This window comes from Oryza sativa, chromosome 9 (genome assembly GCF_034140825.1).
Source record: "Oryza sativa Japonica Group chromosome 9, ASM3414082v1".
NCBI lineage: Eukaryota > Viridiplantae > Streptophyta > Magnoliopsida > Poales > Poaceae > Oryza > Oryza sativa.
In genome coordinates this window covers 15,796,008-15,817,556 of record NC_089043.1, presented here as the reverse complement: position 1 = coordinate 15,817,556, position 21,549 = coordinate 15,796,008, and the positions used below count along the sequence as shown (strand labels likewise).

At 38.3% G+C, this 21,549-nt stretch overlaps 1 protein-coding gene, 1 long non-coding RNA gene and 1 pseudogene across 7 annotated transcripts; 2 read left to right on the top strand and 1 right to left on the bottom strand.

Annotated features, from left to right (window-relative positions):
* Positions 1–1,593: 1,593 nt before the first annotated feature.
* Positions 1,594–12,696, top strand: LOC9270810 (uncharacterized). 3 transcript variants are annotated; one of them, XR_010735155.1, is made up of 7 exons: positions 1,594–1,821; positions 1,932–2,039; positions 6,923–6,985; positions 7,470–7,524; positions 11,326–11,475; positions 11,629–11,683; positions 11,801–12,696. It is a non-coding gene; the product is annotated as an uncharacterized lncRNA (long non-coding RNA). The 3 variants fall into 3 exon arrangements; XR_010735156.1 differs by having other exon boundaries at positions 7,467–7,524; XR_001540173.3 differs by lacking the exon at positions 7,470–7,524.
* On the bottom strand, positions 2,321–13,740 carry LOC4346835 (senescence-induced receptor-like serine/threonine-protein kinase; annotated as a pseudogene).
* Positions 13,741–16,860: 3,120 nt separating this feature from the next.
* LOC9268272 (uncharacterized) lies at positions 16,861–19,488 on the top strand. 4 transcript variants are annotated; one of them, XR_010735207.1, is made up of 4 exons: positions 16,861–17,232; positions 17,348–17,831; positions 18,740–19,017; positions 19,129–19,488. XR_010735207.1 is itself a non-coding variant. In XM_066304375.1 (3 exons), exons 1-3 carry the CDS (start codon positions 17,221–17,223, stop codon positions 19,248–19,250), a joined length of 618 nt encoding a protein of 205 aa, XP_066160472.1. In that variant the 5' UTR covers positions 16,861–17,220; the 3' UTR covers positions 19,251–19,488. The 4 variants fall into 4 exon arrangements, 2 of the variants coding, with proteins under 2 accessions (XP_066160472.1, XP_066160473.1); XR_010735206.1 differs by having other exon boundaries at positions 17,348–19,017; XM_066304375.1 differs by lacking the exon at positions 18,740–19,017.
* Positions 19,489–21,549: the final 2,061 nt, after the last annotated feature.

The following is a 21,549-nucleotide window of genomic DNA, read 5'->3' as shown; positions in this document are numbered from 1 at the left end:
TTTTCTGTGTTCATACTGCTGTGGTTTTGAGTAGAGTTTGACGTATATAGGCTGCTCTGTTCCGCGTGTCGGCGTTTTCACTTTGACATCAATAATTCCGTCATTACAAACCATCTGCTTCCTTCGTCCTAAACTTAGAATTGGATGAAACATCCTAGTTCTATCAATCTTGAGCCATACGCTAGCTACAGAGAGGATGTGTTTTATGTCCATTTTTATATTGTAGTACAACTGTTATTTATTCTTTTCAACTACTCCTATCCGGAAATACTGCAAATTAGAACTCAACATTGAGCTCTGGCTTTTTCAGGGGGGCCTACGTGCTTGTGCTCCAGATCCGCCATGTCAGTCCTGCTCAAACACAAACTTTTATCGGATTCCACATACCCTACTTAAACTCAGGGCGAAAATAGCTGTTCAAGTACCGTACTTTGTGAGTCTCAGTTGCCAACCAGAGCCAAGCCCCAATGTAGACACATGCTTCACAGCGCATATTATTTGTTTATGTCTCGGTTACCAACTAGGCCTAAGCTCTGATTCACAGTGCAGGCTATTTGCAATGGACCCACCAGTATCTTCTTTTTCACTTTTTATCTCCCCTCTCTCCTGTTTGCCTTTCCCCACCGATGGAGACGCCGCTGGGTGGAGCTTCGGTTGGAGCAGCGGCCCAAGTAGTGACGATGCCAGTGAGTTTCCGACATGTGCAGAAGGAATTGCTTTGGCCATCCAGTGGACACTGGTCCCCATCAAAGTCAAGACTGATTGTGCAACAGTTATCTAACTGCTAAACTCAAAGGAGAAGGACCACTTAGAACTAGCCTACATAGTCAGTGAAGCGAAGGCCTTTAGGCCATCTACAATGGGTACCCTTGGGTCGTCCCCTTGCTCACATCGTCCGCCGGGCAAGAGGGAGATGCGAGGGGCGGCGGTGAGAGGGAGAGAGAGTGGCGCGGCGGCGAGAGGGAGAGAGAGTGGGGCGAAGAAAAAGAGAAGAGGGAGGTAGGGAAGTAAATGGACTTCGTGGGCTAGGACACCCATTGTGGACAGGAGTATCTCCACCGGGTTGCTTCAGATCTTGAGGAACCCATTCAGGGATATCCTCCATTGCGAGCTGAGTTCTCCTACGAGTATTCTCAGTTAGTGAGTACACTTTAGGAGTGGCTCACATTGTAGATGCCCTTATATCAAAATCCACCGTAGCCAAAATCATGTTAGCCACCTATTAGCTAATAGATCAAGGTCTGAATCTATTTCAGATTTCTGATTGGAAGGAACATGTAAATTTATCTCACAATTAGTTTGCGAGGACATTTTAAATAAGTAATATATTCATTTCTTCCATAAAAGAGAGAGAGAGATGGATAGAAAGGGTGGTAAAAAAATGGAAGGAAAGAAAATATTACATTGGCTCAAAAATAATCCAAAATGAAACTTTGGTCACAGTCTAGTTGCCACTTCCCGTTGAGCCCACAACTGAAATCAGCACAGAATCACGTGCCAGCCCAACTGCAACACCGTTCCGGCCCGTTAGCCTCACCCTTGGTCCGGCCCATCCGCCCACGATGCCGGAGGCCAAGCCCGACGAGCTCGACTGCGGGGGCTTCGCCTCTTTGGCTCCTCGCCCGCCGGCGGCGGCGGCGATCGAGTTCCGCCGAGTCCACCACCACTCCGCGCCGCTAGCTACCCACTTGTTCCACCGACCACATCGCGCGCCCACCTACGAACTCCGCCCGCCGGCATCGATGGGGGCTTCGACGAACGCCCGCGAGCGCGCCATCGCTGGCCGCAGTACGATCCGCACGCCGGAGAAGCGTTCTTCAGGTAAATGGTCTTCGTGGGCACGTGCTCGTTCCTGGGAACGCGAGGAGATGCGTCCTGATGATTTATTTGCTCAACGAAAACTGATTCCGTCCTGATATTTGTTCCTGCAGTTGCCAGTTCGTGCAGATCTGTCTCTCAGGCAAGCTAGATTTATGCAGCATGTTGATCCAGATTATTACAGGAGAAACTTCCACATTCCTGAAGTCATGGTACAATTGGTAATGAGCTAATGCTTGCTTGCTGATTTAATTTTTATACTCCCTCTGTTTCTAAATATTTAACACCGTTGACTTTTTAGCACATGTTTGACCGTTCGTCTTATTCAAAAACTTTTATGAAATATGTAAAACTATATGTATACATACAAGTATATTTAACAATGAATCAAATAATAGGAAAGGAATTAATAATTATTTAATTTGAATAAGACGAACGGTCAAACATATTTAAAAAAATCGACGGCGTGAAATATTTAGAAGCGGAGGGAGTACAATGCTCATTCAACAAAGCAAAAGCTTCGTGCTGATTTAATAGGATAAGGAACACATGTAATGTTATGTCTCTGATACATCCCTCATGAAGCAATTTTAGTTGCAAATCCAGAGGGCACAACGCAACTCCATGCGTGCTTATTGATGGTTATTACACTTATAAATAAGGAGGTTTTAACACTGACTGGAATATGCTCGCAAACACTCTTATCTTGCTGACAGCAGTGAGTTAATTGATAGCTCGAAATTGGCACCTCCTTGACTAATGTCACTAATGCTACCACTTGCACGAGCCTTTTCCAATGCTAATGCAACCTTTAGCTCTGCCACCACTGTACTCATTGTTGGCCTTTCATGAGATGCTTCCTTGGTGCACAACAGTGCTATGTCCACAACCTTCCAGACTGAATTGGTATCGTACTCGCCACCAAATCGTGGGTCAACAATTGCCTCGATATTGCCCATAGAAACCTTCTCCTTTACACGCTGCACAATGTGCACGGTGGTTGATATGATTGGGGGTTCGCCTGTCACAATCTCAAGCAAAACCACTCCAAAGCTGAAGACATCACTACTTATAGTGAGTCTACCACTAAGACAGTACCTGGATAAACACAGTTTGTATCAAACACCCAATTAGTATTTGCCAATATTGGTTTTCTTATCAAACTTTCAAGTTTATTTTGTAACCAATTCAGGATGAACCAATGCAACAGTGCGTATTTAGTGAAAGCTAGTTTTTTCACTTCCTAATACTAATTCATAGGTGATTATTGGATAAAGTAGGTATAGCAACAAACTCTGGATCGATGTAGCCTAGAGTTCCAGCAGCTGTCACAGATATGTGACTTTGTGCATCATTGAGATAAGACCTGGATAATCCAAAATCTGAGATCTTTGCAACCATGTCATGCCCGAGTAGAATGTTCTGTGACTTCAGGTCTCTGTGTATTATTGGTAGCATACAGCCTGTATGCAAGTAGTCCAAACCTACGTAGAAAATTGCATGTTCAGTGTATTAGCTTGCATATTTAACAAAATATATTCTCTCAAGACTAACCTTGTGCAGCTTCAAGTGCAATACGTGCTCGATCATGCCATCCCAATGTTTGGACAATTGCATTTTTGCCTAAATGACCACTAAAAAGTTAGTAAGATTATGTCACACAAGTCCAAATTGAGTATCAGCAAGCTTGTTTATGATACACCTATGAACTATGGCAAAACTAGTTACCCCGTCATATTAGAATTTACTCTCTACTGATAGTTCTGAAATCACACAATTTATTGTTTTAAAAGATCCATTGAGTACACATGTTTTTTTTTTAAAAAAAAATCTAATGATGAAAATGTAACAGTGTGGAGCAGATTATACACTAACGGAACACACTTAGTTACTTACAGCTCCTAACACATGACACATAAACTTTCATGGTTGCACCTTAGTCTTTTTGTTCATAATAATGTTGAAGGGTGTTCTAATACCGTTTGTGTCTGCTATTGCTAACTTAGTTATGCAAACAATTAGTATCATTCCAAATTTGTATACGCTTCATAATTTATGGATGGGAAAAGATATTAGTTGTAATTTAATATTCATATCTATAGGTATGCCCTATGAAATACTGTCCATATTTGGAAACTCTTTTTTATGTAGTCCTGGATGTTTACAAGATGTAATCAATTGACAATTTATAAATCCTTGACATATTACAATATTGAGTAAGACATTCTTATAGTTCTACAGGAATGACACAGCACAATAAAGCCAACATGAAGTTTGCATATCACAAACCTCGTATATGATCATAAAGGCTTCCGTTTGGCATATACTCATAAATAAGAGCTAAATGATTCTTGTTACTGCAATAGCCAACCAGAAAAACAAGATACCTATGGTGCACAGTTGTTAAGCTTTCAACCTACAAAGTAAGATAGTAAAACATATTAAGAATCTGCGGATGTTACTAAATGCTTTCTTCAGTTGTAAAGCCAGGTCAAAGATATCTTGTTGATTAAAGTGATGGAGTTAATTTTTGTCCCTTAACTTTCTAGCAATTGACTTGGTATATTTTATGCAATAATTTATAAACCTCAGGAATTCCTATTGTTAGATCTTTTCAACATCCAAAAAACAACTTGTCGTACGATGGATGATTTAGTACTTAATTAATTGTAATGCACCACATATGTGCATGGAAATTTTCAGCCAAATAGTGTATTACAATTACCAAACTCTCCTAATTATTGAATTAGTCAAAACAAGTACTTGAAACATTTAAGCTGTTTGAAAGCTAATGAAAACAATCAGAAATAACATTGATGCATGCCATTTGGGGTCAAGGATATTTGCAAAGAGACTATATCTATGAGGGTGAGGTAAACAATGAAGAGAAAGTTCCTGTTTCTGCAGTTATGTACTTATTTTGCCATCTCAAAATGTGCATTTTCGTTTTGCTACTATTGTCCGTCAATGGGGTTTTGGTTTTACCACTGCCATTACCTACCGGGAGACAATGGAACTTTTTAATACTTTATGAACATTGCCTGATAGTGTGATTTTTAACTGATAAAAGATGTCAATGGCTAAAATAAAATGAACGGATGAATAGTAGTGGTACAAAAGAAATGCACTTTTTGGGATGATGAAAACAAAATTCACTCAAACAAAAAGCATGGTGCAATGGAAAAACAAACCTATATATTGCATTCATGTTAGTTGTGTGGGCTGAAATTAATGAATACCTCAGCTAAGAACTCTGTCATTCCTTTCCCTATTGTTGATGTTGGAGAATGCATCTTGACAGCAACCTGAGTACCTTCTTTTAGTCATCCATGGAAGACAGGCCCATACCCTCCTTCACCAATGCACACTGAGAAATTATTTGTCATTTCTATGAGCTCTGTATATGTGAACTCACGGCCATCAGATATGTGTATGTGATCTTCATGGTCTTCTTTATGTGTGGTGGCTGGAATGTCAGTGCATCCAATTAGCATATTTGAAGCTGTATTAGGTCAAATCACATGTATTCCATTAAAGAAAAAAATATTTTAAGATCATATGATTTTTATGTGTATATGCAATAGTAAATTAGTGATCCGTGATAGGCTGATAGCCTTGAAACCATTTGTCTAAATTTTAGATTCTAATTATAAATTTGATTCCGGAAACTTAATAGGAAAATAATTGGTCAATATTTATTTGAGAGTCAGATGTTATAGCCAGTTTCTGAAATCCTGTGTAATAAATGAAATGGTGCAAGAATTGGCAAAGCAGATCTACCTTGTTTTCTAAAAAAATAACACACCAGCAAAGTAGAAACTAGAATAGCCACAATTAGGACTGGGACAAATATGGCAACAAATAGGACAACTGTGTTTTTCTTCTCTTGCGATTTTCCATTACATGGATCTCCGTTTGTGGTGTCATACCTGAAACAACGAAAATATTGTTGTAAGTTGTAACTGAAATGGGTAGAAAGACATGAAAATTAGGGATGCTCCATGGTTGCTATAAACATCTTCCAGACCAGTAACATTGAACTCAACACATGATACACTGTTATATATTTCACCATAAATCCAAAATCAACATATGACTATAAGCTCCATTATGTCCCGACTTCCTGCCATTTTAGACTACTGTTCAGATACTTTAATGCATTAAACTTCTCCAAGTAAGTCCAATTATTGCAAGCCATTTTTATAAATTTATTCTTAACATTGTAATAGTAAATATAAAGAACAAATAAAGACCAGAAGAAATTCAAACCTCAATGTGAGTGACTGTTTTGTGCATCAGGCATCAGGAATAGTACTGATAAGATGGTTCCCTGACAAATCTCTGCAGGTGCATTAATAGAAAAAATAATTTTTTCAATTACTTTGAATAACTCCCTGCTTTATAAACTGCTAGAGGATAAAACTTACAGGGCAAGGAGGGGTAGGTTTACTAAAGAGTCAGGTACTGATCCATTTAAATCATTGTATGACAAATTCCTGAAATAAATCTTGTGAAACTTCCCACTTGTATGTACTGTTGCATTGAATGCAATGCTAACTAGTAATACATCATGTATTCATAATAATTATACTTACAAGTACTGTAGTGATTTCAGCAAAGAAAATTTATCAGATATTGCACCTTTCAAATCACTGTTGGACAAGTCTCTGAAAAATAAGGTTCACAGAGAAGTAAAGAGTGCTTGGATAAATTAGAGCAAGATACAAATTAATATGTCTGCTGTTGGATTAACCATCTTTACAATTAGCTAGTGGAAATAAAAAAAACATTTGTTAATATACCCGCACACTTACAGAGATGTTACTCCTGAAGTGACTCCATCGCTCTGACATTTCAACCCGGTCCATGTATAGTTTTCTGGTAGACATGGGTCACCCATCCAGTTCATCTTAACTTGATACTCAGTTTTAAGAGTCATCATAGCATCAACTAGTTACAATAAAAAGGAAACAGGAGGAGATACATTAGTAAATCTTATAAGAACTTAAGTTAGAAATCTGATTAATTTGCACGACATGCACGGGTCTTGCTCTTGCTTCATATATTTTGGTTGATTCAACTAAAAAGATGTTTCTTTTTTCAGGTATTTGGATGGAAGATAAGGAAATGTGATGGCACTCAATGCTGAGAAGAAACTTTTTTTTCAGTAAGTTCTTATGCAGTCAACTATGAATTTTTAAATTTGATTTGAATAATCTCTTATCTGAGTTTTAGAGTCGATGGACTCCAAGAAACCTTCTCTAGGTATTTTGTGATTGTCAGCAAATTATACAACTCTTCCTAAAGCTGTGTAGAAAAGAAGCAGTCGGAGAGCTCGAACATCATCTTAAATTTGTACCTTTGTTGGATCTAGCATATATGGATCATTTGTCCTCTACTTAAAAATCTTATCCCACTACAATGTTTGTATAGGAGAAAATAGCATTAGATAACACTTAGGGTTTGGAAGAGGAAAAGTATGGCAGACAGCCATATAAAATTTTTACAGAATCAATCACATATAAAAGAGAATAATTCAATCATTTCTTTTCTAAAAAGGAAAGTACTCTTGACAGAGCATGATTGAAATTTTAGTGATTGCAATTAAATTCCCTCAAAGGTGGGAACTGATATTGGAGAGGTTTTAGCAGGGATCTCGTAGTGGAGGTACTTTTCTAGAAACTTCAAATTGATTCATTTTATCAGGCAAGTTCTTTTTTCCACCTTCCATCCTTGTCCTCTTTGTTTGTATTACTATGATGATCTGTGGGAGTTAACAAAACAAACTATTGAGTGGTTTAGTTTCTATACTCCTTTAAAGAAAGTAGTGATGGTTTTGCCACAACCCCGATCACCACCCCCACCAACTCTACCTTTTTTTTTCTAGAGGAAAAGAGACCAGTGGGGCTAGAGGGCTCACATGTCAACCACCCCACCAACTCTACTTTTTGTGGGAAGGAAAATTGTGTAACAAATACATGAAGCAATTAAGAGATGATATATGCAGAAAATAATGGTAATAACGGGTTAATGATAATTTTCCTTAACTAAAATCCTGTTGCAACGCACAGGCACTATACTAGTGAAAAAAAGGAAAGAAAGCTATTGAGTGGTGCTTGGAGACCAAAGAGATCAGGAGAATGATTATACTTACCATCTTCTAGAGAAGTCATGGTGCCATTGTGTTGAACCAGGTAATATATCTCAAAGGCAGTGAGACTGGGAGGCAAAATAGAGGTGTTGGTAGCAACGAGGCAGATGTTATAGAAACCATTATCAGAGGTGTATTGAGAAGTAGAGAAAGTGTAGTCTGCTAAGAGGTAAGGTGGCGTAATTGGGTTTTCGTTTGCTGGCCACAACGCGCCATTGTAGTATGTATTAAACTCACGCCCCTGTGGCTTTTGGAATTCAGTATAGTGCACGTCAACGTAGTATGCAGGCACTGCTTCGATAGTAGGCCAGCTGGTAGGAATTGTCCATGAGAAGTTGAGGGGGATGGAGGTGGCAGGCGAGGTGACTGCAGCTTGAAGGATTCGGGCTGACACCTCGAATTTGTCATTCCAGTAGCGTTTAATCGTCTGGTTTGTAGATATATTGAGCAATCTTGAGCTACCTTGCCATGGCCACCACAATCGATCGTAAGGATCATCCGGATACCTCTGAAACGTGACAATTAAAAATATATCATATTTCAAATTCGTATGTAACTATTATGCTTTAATCAGGTATATAATAAGTTAATAGTGTCTTTCTAGACAATTTGTGCTCAAATTTCTGTTGCAATCGATGTCTACAACGCTTAATTTTAAAAGCCATGCACTTAATTTCAAGCATGGCCTAAACATATATTTCCTCCGTTTCATATTATAAGACTTTCTAGCACTGCCCACGTTCATATATATGTTAATAAATCTAGACATATATGTGTACCTAAATTCATTAACATCCATATGAATGTGGACAATGCTAGAAAGTCTTATAACCTGAAACGGAGGTAGTAGTAATTTTGGTGACACGGTGCTAACATGGTGATGTACATGTGCTGATACACTAAAAATATTTAAAAACATAGAAATTAGTAAATGACTTTGAACAGCACTAAAAATATATTTCCTGCTGCATGTAGTATTTAAACCTAAATAAATGTGGTACAAGAAAAATAGAGCATAATTTTCATGTACAAAATAAGTTCAAAATCTTACTAAAACCATATCTTATGAGACAAATAAACTTTTATTAAAGCCACTATTTCTGCAACATATATTTCTCTTAGAGTTTTCAAAGTTCACATACTCTTCCAGGTCATTGATATATGACATTTTTTACACTAAAATTAGTGTTAAACAATGTCATATAATCAGAGAGTACTAATTTTATTGGATCAAGACACGTGAAAATTTTTGTGTTGGTGGTCAAAAGTAATAAAAGGGTTGCATAAGAATGAGAAGTGGCTCAACCATGATTATCTTGGTCGCTTGGGAAATTTTCAGACACATAAATGCTTGTGTTTTCAATGGTGTTACTCCTAGCGTGACGAAAGTAGTCTTGGCAATTGCTAAAGAGGGCGCGATTTGGTGTTTGGCGGGAGCTTCGAAGCTCCAAGTAGGGCAATAGCTCTTGTACCCTAGAAGGGGGTGTGCGTGGTTGTGTTTTTTGTGTTTTTCGTTTTTTTCTTTGTAAGACCGTCTCTTTTATTTCTTGCTTAGTGGAATGGTATGCAAATCTCATGCGTGTTCGAAAGAAACAGAGTACACTACTTTTAAAATTAAAATACTTACTCAACAGTTGAAAAATTCATTTTTTTGAATTATTAAATTACTTTGAATATAGAAAAAAAAATTCTTAGTAGTATTTGGAACTGTAAATTAGGCCCACTGCAAAACAAAGTTTATCAAGTACGTAAAATATGGTTTTATCCATATTTGTAAGATATTTCTATGAGATGGTTACTTTATTTTGCTTTATTTTTAGGTTTTATATACGCCATAGAGAAAGTGATAACTTTGAAGATTTTTTATGTCATGTCGACATGCTAGCATTACATCATTCAAAACTGTATTATATTCGGTCCAGGGTTGAAAAATGAATGGTCCCCAAAGTTCAAGTCGATAAGTGCATGCATGCTATTGCTATTAAGGTAGATGGTTAATTTTTGGACCTTCATGAAGCTTCAGGGTTGTGAAAAAATAAGCATGCCCATAATTTATTTCATAATCAAACATCAGGGATCTTATTATTAAATTTTTTAAACTCATATTGCTTTTCTTCTTGGACCAAATTAAAATGGTTTGTTGTGACACTGTCATGGTGATGTATTGTAAGGGTAAAAATAGTTTTGAATCTTAAAAAAGAGTAAATACATTATTTTTTTGAAACAATTATTATTTGCTCTATGCATTATATACAACGTAGATAAATTCGCCCCATAGTTAAATAAAGTAAAATTGGCCTAACAAAAAAAGTTTTAATATTGGATAAAACCATTTGTGTGCATCGAATAAACTCTATATTGCTATATGCCCAATTTGGACGAGCCTACAGCTTGGGTGACCGATCCGTTTGGAGCAAAATTGGGCGCTGACGTCAGCATGACATCAGCGCCCGATTTACATGCAAAACTACTTTAAACTGATTTTTCTCCTAAATTACTTATTCAAATCATGATCCGATTGCACCATTAATTTCGTTGCAATTAAATCTTCAAAACAATACCACACATAAATATATTCCGACGAAAAAAATTTAGCTTATTATTGAATTATTTTTAAATGTTGCATGATGTTCCACCAGGTATATCGGAATTGTTTCACTAAGTAGATCGAAAATGTTTCACTCGTTTAAATCGGGTGTTGTTTCACCTTATATAAAAACAATATTTCAGCAAATAGTGAAATAATGTTTCAGTTCACTGCAACATTAGATCTATACATAGTGAAACATTGTGAGTACACTAAGTGAAACATTTTTCGGTAGAACAAAAAATAAACCGAATTCCCTTAATAGGGGGTTTCCAAAATATGTGGTCTCCATTGTACATGCCCTGAAACTAACCACCGGGCGCATGTATGGTCCAATGCCAGTGGCATGACGTGCCAACCCTTTGCCGCGCACAAGCAAGCCTGGGCAGCTAGCTGCTCAGGGTGTCTGGCTGGGTCCAGTGGTAAGCCATTGGTTTTGTCCTTGAATTTTAATTTAATAATTAGTAGCTGGGCTCAAAATATTATGAAATAACTTGTTGCACATTAGACTATTTTGAACCAAGGCAAAATTTTCGCTAGTGTCCAATAAACTTTAGTTTTCTCCTAAAATATGGATACATTGAAACTTAAGCATGCAATAGCTTCTATCACAAATATAATTGTACTTGATTTTGATATTGGAAAAGTCATCTATGTTATACACAACGCACGGGAAAGGTGACAATTCTTTAATATTTTGTTGAATTCTTTAAGGTATCCATAGTTACCTTAGTAGACTGCTTGTCCCCATGCTATGTCGCTCCTGCAGTGCGATGGACTGGTTGGCCTTGGCTGCTGGATACAATGAACTCTTCATCTGCCTCATCTCCAGTGATGATATGAAGGGAATCCCACTGCCAATGTCCATCAAGCAAACTGATATGGAGTTCACCTCTGCGACAACGATCACCTCAGCGATGTAAGTCTTGGCTGAGTTACTGACACTGATCCGGTCCCAGAAATGAAGCCCCATATGGACATCGAAAACCAGTGGCGAGCTGACAAGATCATTCCCCTTGCCATCGTAGTTCCCATGCATGAATGTTGCTCTTACAAGATACTTCCTGGCCAGTTGTTGCAGGAGATAAGGTGTAGCAGTTTCGACCTCCAGTGGGGAAACTTCTGAGGTTCAGGCCTGTCTTGAACAATTCCTGTCCATTGTATTCTGCAGAGATGTCGTGGTTCTCTCCTGTGTATATATACCCATCATCTGATGTATAATTGAGACCTGTTTTCTCATCCAGGTAGCTGGAGCCACTGGAAAGCCCACAATCGATGCTTATAAATCCTTCATCTACAAGGGGAGGGAGTCAGCTGAGCCATTTGCACTCCACATGTTAATTCGCAGGTTAGCCAATAGAATTATAATTATAGTCATGGAAGAATAATCCTTCCCATAAAACGTATTGGCACCAAAAATATGAAAATTTATCAGGTACAACTTGGCAAAATGAAAATGATACGGTAGGTTTGTTTGAGTCTGAAAATGGTTCCATGCTATGAGATGTATATTGTAGTTGGAATAATTCTGTGCTTTGCAAGGGGCTTACAGTATGGATTTTTTTTTAAATATGGAGGAAATTCATTGCATACGTTACTCTAAAGGAGATGATTCCCAAAATATGTAATGGGCTCATGGCTTTGTACTGAAGTCTCAAATTTAATGGAGGGCAATTAAGAAGTATTTCCTGGAAAGTATATTAGGGAAAAACCACGACACAATACTCTGCTGCTGGTATGATGTCTCAGCAGTATCACAGAGGTATGATGCCTCGAAGTATTATGATACCTTGAGGGTATCATGAAGATGGCACCGATGTTTCTTGGTGGTATTACTAAAGTTTTTTGAAGGTACCATGCTTGGGTATTGTCATGTGGGGCCGCACCTATACAAGGAAGGGCCGCAAGATCAGGGGCGCTGAAGGCGCGCCGTCGACGCTGTATACGCGATCACGCGCGGCTGAGCAGGATTAGCGCGTGGATTTGAAAACAGAAGGATCAATCAGATCCTTAGTAATAGGAATAATTAGTTACAATGATTTGATTAGCGCCAAGAATTAAGGCCCGAGTGCCTACTTAAGTTTTGTATTCAGAATTTGGAAGGTAACGAGTTGATCACAAACTTTCTATTCTTCCTCTTTGCCTCTGTCTATCGGTGCTGAGGGGGAAAACCTTGCCCAACATCACGGCGCGCGGCTACGAACTCCGTAGCCGAGGGCCAGCTACCCTATCACACGAAGCGCTTGACAGGTATCGTCAATGTTTTGTGAAGGGATCATGGGTACAGTAGAAACTAGAAAGGTAAATTTTATCAGCTCATCTTATATGTTTAGGGTATTAATATTACATGACAAAATATGGTGTATGACACTGTGGATGTATAAAAACGAAAAGAGTATGGGAGACGATTTTAAGTCCTCGAGGACGCATTCCCTCATCTCTTGCATATGGTTTAAATAGTTACAAACATTTCTATATGGTTATGTCATATATGTGCCTCTATAAAAATATGCAAAGGTCAAATTCAATCTACACATGATAAAAGCTAAAATAACAACTAAGACTACGAAAAGTGCCGTTACATTTGTAGCTGTATTTATTATTTTTGTTCCATGAGTAAATAGAAAAATAGTTATTTGGAGATGTCTAGCCGAATAATCCATGTTTCCTAACTTTTACAAAAAACTTTTTATAACTATTTTTCTATTTATACTGTATGTAAGAAACCAGTGCCACATGCCCCTGAAAGGCTTAAAATTCATCTCTAAAGAAGCTACTCCTATATACGTCGTTTTAACCTCTATAGCTATCTCTTATCTAGATTTACTAACATCTATATAAAGTTCGGACACATATTACAAGTCGTTTTATTAACATCTCTATCCATTATCTAGATTCGCTAACTTTATATGAATTCTATATTACATGTCATTTTAACCTCTCTATGCATGAATCAATTTGAAAAACAAAACGTCTATAATGTGGAATAGTTAGACAAAAACATTGGACGCACCTAATGAAGCTGTCTGTGAGTGCACAAGTAGAGGCAGTAGACCAGTGACAAGCGTGAACAAGTAAGATGGCAGGCTGCTTGACCACATGCTCTCCAGGTTTCTTGCTGATTTCCCCAGGGGATGTATCACTGAAGAGAGCGGTAGAGCCTGCATCCTTGATCGCATATATATAGAGACACCTATGCCCAAATGACACGCTTGCGAGGCTATAGCTAGAGAGTGCTGTTGTTTTTCCAGCAGTTGACACGTACGATCGCGAGGCTACAGGGGTCAAGTCGCCGCAAAAGCGATAGGTCTACCGTCTACGTATGATTCAAACCAACACCCGGAGTCAGTGGAAATTGGGAAAAAAAATACTCCCTCCCTCTTTTAATATAAGTGATTGTAACATTTTACTTGCACTATTGAACCATTTATCTTATTAAAAAAATTGAAATTATTATTTATTTTATTTGTGACTTACTTTATTACCTAAAGTACTTTTAGCATAACTTTTCGTTTTTTATATTTGCACAACTTTTTAAATAAGACGAGTGGCCAAACAGTGTAAGTAAAATGTCAAAATCCCTTATATTAGAGGACGGAGGGAGTGTATGAGTTGGAGTACTAAAGAGACCAACACATGGAGTCAATAGAAATTAGGAAAAAAAATATGTTAGAGTATTAGGAAGAAACTTAGTAGCATCTATTATTGCTAGATACTACCTCTTTTTTTAATATATGATGTCGTTGACTTTTTGATAAACATTTTACCATTCGTATTATTCAAATTTTTTTGTGAAAATATAGAAATTTTAAGTCATGCTTAAAAGAATAGTTGATGATAAATTAAATCACAATAAAATAAATAATAATTACATAAATTTTTGAACAAAACGAATGATCAAATGTATCTTGAAAAGTTAATGGCGTCATATATTAGAAAACAAAACGAGTAATAAGATAGTGAGAAAACATGAGTTGGAAGGGATTCGAACTTAGGCCAATGTGTTCGCATGCTCCTGGCAGCTCCCTGCTAGCGGAGCTCGGAATTGTTCTCATAACATACGACTCCCTAATAATTTCCCTAAGATTATTTCTAGCCGGAAGACTTCTGGGTATTTCTCTATATGGTGAAGCATTGTTCTCAAAACCAACCTTTATGGTGAGGCCACATCACCCACTAGAGATAATCTTGTCTAGAATAATTATATCATAAGTTTTGATTACCTTTTTAGTTTTGTAATTTATAGTATAATAAGGCTTAAAATTATTAGTGTGAATGTAAGTAACTTATAGGATAAAGGAAATTGACTGTAAAAGTAATTTTCAGCTCCCAATACCAGTGGAGTCAAGCGTCAAGACGACCGTGGGCAGGCCTTAATTACACTTACCCGTCCATGCGGCAAGAGAATAGTTTTACAACGATAGCATCCACAATTCAGCAAATCCTAGCGGATTACTTTCTTTTGCAGCCACAAGGGCAACATACTCATTAATTACGCAATGACTGATAATCTAGCCGACTAATTAACGGAAGAAAATTGATAGATTGTGCAAGATTTTTTTCTCGCTTAGCTAATACATAATTCAATTCGCTGGTTTGTACGTATGTGACCGAGGCATAGTCGTGGTCTCGTGGATATGGACGCGGCTTGCTTGCAATATGTTTCTGTTCAGTTAGGCAGGCCATCCCTGTAATCCATTAATTGGTTTCGATCGATTGATTGAATGGAAACCAAAGACTGACCTGGTGGGGAGGATCGAGTCGACCACCTGGTTTTTACGTAGAAATGTCTTAATTGATCAAAAGGCGACAAATGAACGATATGTGATATTTTCTAATACAATAAATTTAGATAAAAATCTATTCAGATTAATTATACTAGAAAACGTCATATCAGAAAGTTCCCGACTCTTGGGGTTGATCGAAGACTACACATCCAACACCAGGACTCCAGGAGGTCTACCTCTACTGCTCTGTGAGGACTGCCCGAAGTGCACGGCAATGCTGTATGTGTCCATGGTTATTTGACCTCAACTCCTCTGCGATCATCACCTGCAAGGGAAGGGGATTTTACTGTACTTTTTTCCACTCTTCCCGACGTCTTTTAATTGCTCTCGTAACACTTCCTCTCAGAAAGTAGCAAATATTTCGCCACTCACCCCTCTGGAGTAGCAAAATGCTAATTATTCCCATGCATTGGATCAACTAATTCATAAACACGTGTCGTTTTTGGCCCATGACCATTTCTATCTTGGGATTATCTACGGATCATTTGACACATTTTTCATAGAAAATCTTTTAGATTTTCAAGCCATCCAAACTAGCCACATACGATTCAGATTACAATGTATATATCAGAATACGTCTAACAAATGACGTTAATCATACCTTGATTAATTAGGGTTAACAGCAACGGAAGCTATAATGAGCACTAAAAAGTTCAGATCAAACAACAAAATTTACACCTACATCCACTAAAAATTACATTATAATTGTGGTGTAACTGCAGTGCAACTGTGATCTAATTGTAATGTAACTGTAGTGTAAATATGTCGTTGGTTTTAAAATCCGCAACATATACTTGAGATTTTGAGGTCGACTCCCTCCTCACGCACTTGCTTGATTTTTTCTTGGGAGGTCCTTAGCACGACAGTCAACAAAAATCCAACAGTCAGAGAATTTGCAAGATCTCTAAAAAAAAAAAGAAGATCTTATGCCGGATGTGTAGCAATTTCGTTCTATCTTTTCATTTTGGAATAAGTTCACTTAAGGTCTCTTAATTTGTCAACGAATCCGATTTTCATCAAACAACCAGAAAATCAGATGTAACGGGTCCCTCAACTGTTAAAACCGGTGGTTTTAGCTAACGTGACGCCTACGTGGCTAGTTTGACTCGGTCTTTATCCCACGTGGCATTGATGTAGTGCTTATGTGCCAGTTTTATCTGAAAATAATAAAAACCATGGGCCACATGTCAGATACAATAAAAAAATTAAAAATGGTGGGGCCCACATGGACCCCACCATGTCATTCTCACTCACTCCTCTTTCTCCTCTCTCTCGGGAGTCTTCTTCCTCCTCTCTTTCCCCTATCTCCCCTCTCTTCATCTCTCTACCCTATGAGGGGCGAACACACGCTGGGACATGGGGGTACAGTTGAACCCCAAATTTTTTGGTAAAAAAAAATTATATATAGTATGTATACAGATAGTTGGGCCAAAATATTTGTAGGAGCAATCTCAATTGGCGGCCCAATAGCCCACACAGGCAACCCTATCCCGGTATTCCCTCCCTCTCCGCCTCCCACACAGATTCACGGACTCGTATCACTTCTCAAAAAAAGAAAAACAAAGCACAAGGAAGAGGCCATGAGGAGCGGCGGCGGCGGCGGCCGAGCAACTCGCGGTTAGCAGGGAACGGCGCCTCAGTGCACCGCGCCGCCGCGGAACTCTTGCGATGCTCCACCTCCACGGCAGGACGGCTTCTCCGACTCGGCTCCTCCTCTTGCCCCTTCTCTCGCCGCTTCCCTCACGCCCAACCCTAACCCGGCCCTGGCACCCTTGCCGCCAGCACCTCTCTTGCTGCCACTGGTGCCGCATCCGGGGAAGCAAGTGCAGCAGGAGAATGCTGAGGAAGGAGAAGAACCGAGGCCAACGCCGACAGCCATGGAAAAGAAGGTCAGTAAATTACTGTCTTTGCAATTTGTATTTCAATCTTGTCCTCCAATTGATTGGGAAAAATTAAGAATTGAGCGATTGATTGATTTGTTGCACACATAATTTTGTGATTTAGGTGGTAGAGCCTTCAGAGAAGAAGACATTTGTGGATTTGAAATCAATGTGGGGTAGAGCTGAAAAGAAACTAAAGCCTATAGTTGACAGCAATAATATTTCTGAGCATTCAGTTGTGAGGAAAGACACTGAACCTACTACACATGCACCTGCAACTGAGAAGATTGGGTGTAGTAGAGCATGTGAAGTTGGATTTGCAGAAACAGAAACTCATGTGCCCTATGAAAGTATAGAAGTATCAAGACCTCAAGATATAGATGGCAACATAGAAATATCCAAACCTCATGTTGCAATTTCAGAATCTAAAGAGGAAGATTGGCTAGAAGATGTTGATGAGGATGTTGGTTTTCTACCACATGATCCTGGAAAGAGGATTGCCATCTCAGATTATAGTGTGAATCAGCAAGATGCAGTGAGGATGAAGTATATTGCACTTGGGCCTTGTCGACCACCACTAGAGCAATTTCCTCAAAGAAATTGTGGAGGTAAACGTCGTTTCATAAGTAGCTGGTTTGATAAGTATAGTTGGCTTGAATATAGCGAGGAAAAGGATGTTGCATTCTGTTTTGTTTGCTACTTGTTCAAAGATAGAACTAATTATGTTGGTGGGGATAGTTATGTGAATGAGGGCTTTAGACAATGAAACCATTTGGATAGATTTGATAAGCATGTTGGTTCTGTTAGTAGTGCACATAATCTAGCTCAAGAGAAATATAATATGTCGATCATTAGACCTAATACAACAATTGGTGAGAATTTAAGGAAGAGAAGCAAACATGACAAGGTTGTTTATAAGGCCCGCTTAACTTACTCACTTAAGTGCTTGAGATTTCTTTTACGGCAAGGGTTGGCTTGTCGTGGGCATAATGAAAGTGAAGAATCACTCAATAGAGGAAATTTTCTTGAGCTTCTAAATTGGTTGGCTAGAAATTTCAAAGAGGTCAACGAGGTTGTTCTAAAGAATGCTCCAAAGAATTGTAAAATGACATCCCCTAAGATACAAAAATAACTTATTGGATGTTGTGCTAGAGAAACTACTAAACTTCTCATGGAAGATCTTGGGGATGAGTTTTTTTTAATTCTTGCTGATGAGTCTAGCGATGTGTATCAAAATGAGCAGTTGGCACTTTGCTTGTGTTATATTGACAAGAAAGGGAGGGTTGTTGAGCGCTTTCCTGGTGTTGTGCATGTTGAGAATACTACAGCCTTGATACGTAGAGATGCAACAATCATTTAGCTTGTCTAAAGTTCATGGTCAAGGATATGATGGGGCTAGTAACATGAAGGGTGAGGTTAATGGTCTAAAGAAGCTGATTATGAATGAATCTCCTTCTGCTTATTATGTTCATTGTTTTGCACATCAACTATAGTTAACTCTTGTGGCTGTTGCTAGGGAGAATGGTGACTGTGTTTGGTTTTTTGAGCAACTTGGATATTTGTTGATTACTATTGGGATTTCTTGTAAGAAACATGAAATGCTTCGAGTTGCTCAAGCTCAAGAGATTGTAGAAGCTTTGGAATTTGGTGAAATTGAAAGTGGGCAGGGTCTGAATCAAGAGATGGGTTTAGGTAGGCCAGGAGATACACATTGGAGATCTCACTATAAAACAGTGCAACATATTCTTATTTTGTATCGCTCAATCCGGAAGGTCCTATTACAAGTTGGAAAAGGTCGTTCACAAAGCGCGGAAACTATGAAAGTTCAAATTGCATTTTGATCATTTGTGTCATTTGAGTTTGTTTTCATGGCACGTTTATTGAACACTATTCTTGGATACACAGATGACTTAAACATAACTTTGCAAAGGAGGGAGCAAGATATTGTGAATGCGGTTGAGCTCATTATTTTGACAAAGATGCAATTGGAGATGTTGCGGCAAGACGATGGGTGGGAGAATTTTTAAAAAGAAGTCACCTCTTTTTGTATGAAGAACGAAGTCAAAGTTCCTCATATGGATGCTAGATACAAGCAGTGGCGGACCCAGCATAAAAATTTAGCTATGGCGGATCATCACACCAGAACGAATATTTTAAAAATAAAGTAGCATTTTATTATACACAAACTATAATATGTTCGCACTTATTAGAATATATGCTATTAACGATGATTATAATCCTAAATTTCTGATGCAATTTTTACAACTGACGCCTTAAATTCGTCGAATAACAAACAATGATTATAATCTTAAATTTTTCATGCAGTTTTTACAACTGATGCCCTTAAATTCGTCGTATAACTTTTACGACAAAACTACATTTCCACGAGTGTTCCCCTGTTTTTTAGGTGTGTTTATTCATAACAAGTAGACATTCACTATTCTTTAGCATTTGATTTTTACCGATTAACATTTTGTTGTTAGCTAGACTATTCATTCATTTGTGCAGACACAGGGCAGTCCCACTATAGGTCTTTACCTCCAGTTAATTAGACGAATAAGCTTATACCAAATAAAACACAGCCAACTAATCACATAATTAGCATATGTAATCAAGGCTGACATGGCCATATGCTTAAATACCCTACCTACTTTGGGCATGGCATAGGTATGGCCGGCGCCATCCCTTGCCACAAGAGAAGATCCGCCACTGGATACAAGCCGGTTGTAAGATCACCAAGGTTCTTTGGTAAAGTGCAGAATCTTCATCGCTTTAAAATTGAAATGTTTTTGAGTGTTATTGATAGACAACTTAGAGAACTAAATGACAGATTTGATGAGGTAGACACAGATTTACTTGTTTGCATGGCTTCATTCAATCGCACTAATTCATTTGGTTCTTTTGACAAGGAAATGTTGGTTAAACTTGCACAATTCTATCCCAATGACTTTTCAGCCAATGACATCATGCACCTACCTATTCAGCTTGATTGCTTTATTATTGATATGCATAGAGATGAAAGGTTTAGAGAAGTGAACACCATTGCTGAACTTTCGGTCCAGCTTGTTGATACAAATAAGCATATCAATTACACACTTGTCTACGAGCTACTGAAATTGGTGCTAGTCATTCCTGTAGCAACTACAAGTGTTGAAAGAGTATTCTCCACAATGAATTATGTCAAGAACAAGCTAAGAAATAGAATGGGAAATGAATACTTGAATGATTGCTTGGTAACATTTCTTAAACGAGATATCTTTCAACAAGTTCCTGATGAAGACATAATATGTCATTTCCAATCAATAAAGGCTCGTAGAGTCAAGCAGTAACAACTTGTGTTGATTTTTCAGAACATGGACAACAAGTAAGTATTTTGAACTTGGAAATATTGGCTCTATACTTGAATTATTTTTTTTGCAACTGTGAATAACTACATTTATGTTTTCTTTATATAGCACACTATCTTATAAGTATAATATATGCTGCTGATGGGTATCATTTAACGGTATTTTCTTCCTCTATATTGGATCAAATCTTTATGGGTGGTTCATCCGTACAATCGCACTGGTCAGTTGTGTCTTATGTACTATTTTTGTTCATTATTCACTACAAAACATTCACTGCAAGTTATGTATGGGATTGAGATATACTTTGCCTTAATATATGCACGCTTGCGCTTGGATTGAGTGTTCATTAGTGGTTTGAGTTTATTTTTAACGTTGAACTAGTTTCCTTAGCACTATGTACATAATCCGTAGTCTGTAACTTCATACCCCCATCGTTGAAATCCTGCGTCCGCCACTGTACCCTATTCGTCTATCTTCTCCTCTTTCCCCTCTAGGCGCGACGGCTGACGAGCGGCAGGGAGAAGGGGTGACGGTGACGCTGGAGGACACGGCGGTGCTCGGCTTGGCAACAGAAGTGGCAGAAGCATCCTTTTGTCCGTGAGGTGCTTTTCCCGTGTCAGAAGCATCCTTTTTAGTTTGACATGTGGGCCTTCTTTTGTTTTGGGCTTTTACTAAATGTGAGAAGCACAAATCCAAATTTCTCTTTTATCCTTCTTTAAGTAGCCAAAAGGAGCACATGTACAGGTTTCATTTTTTTTTCAATTGTGCTTCAAATTTATACATACGCACAAAGGTATAAACTTTAGGCAAATTTTGCTACAGGATATCCAAAATTTGTGCAATTTGCTAATAGACAACGAAAGCACATGTTGCAACTGAAAGACACTCTAAAAACTAGTAATTTGCTGGAGGACACTTTCAGCTTAATTGGAAAGAGAATTTCTTAAGAACGACAAGAAGGCCCCTAAGACCACGTGCT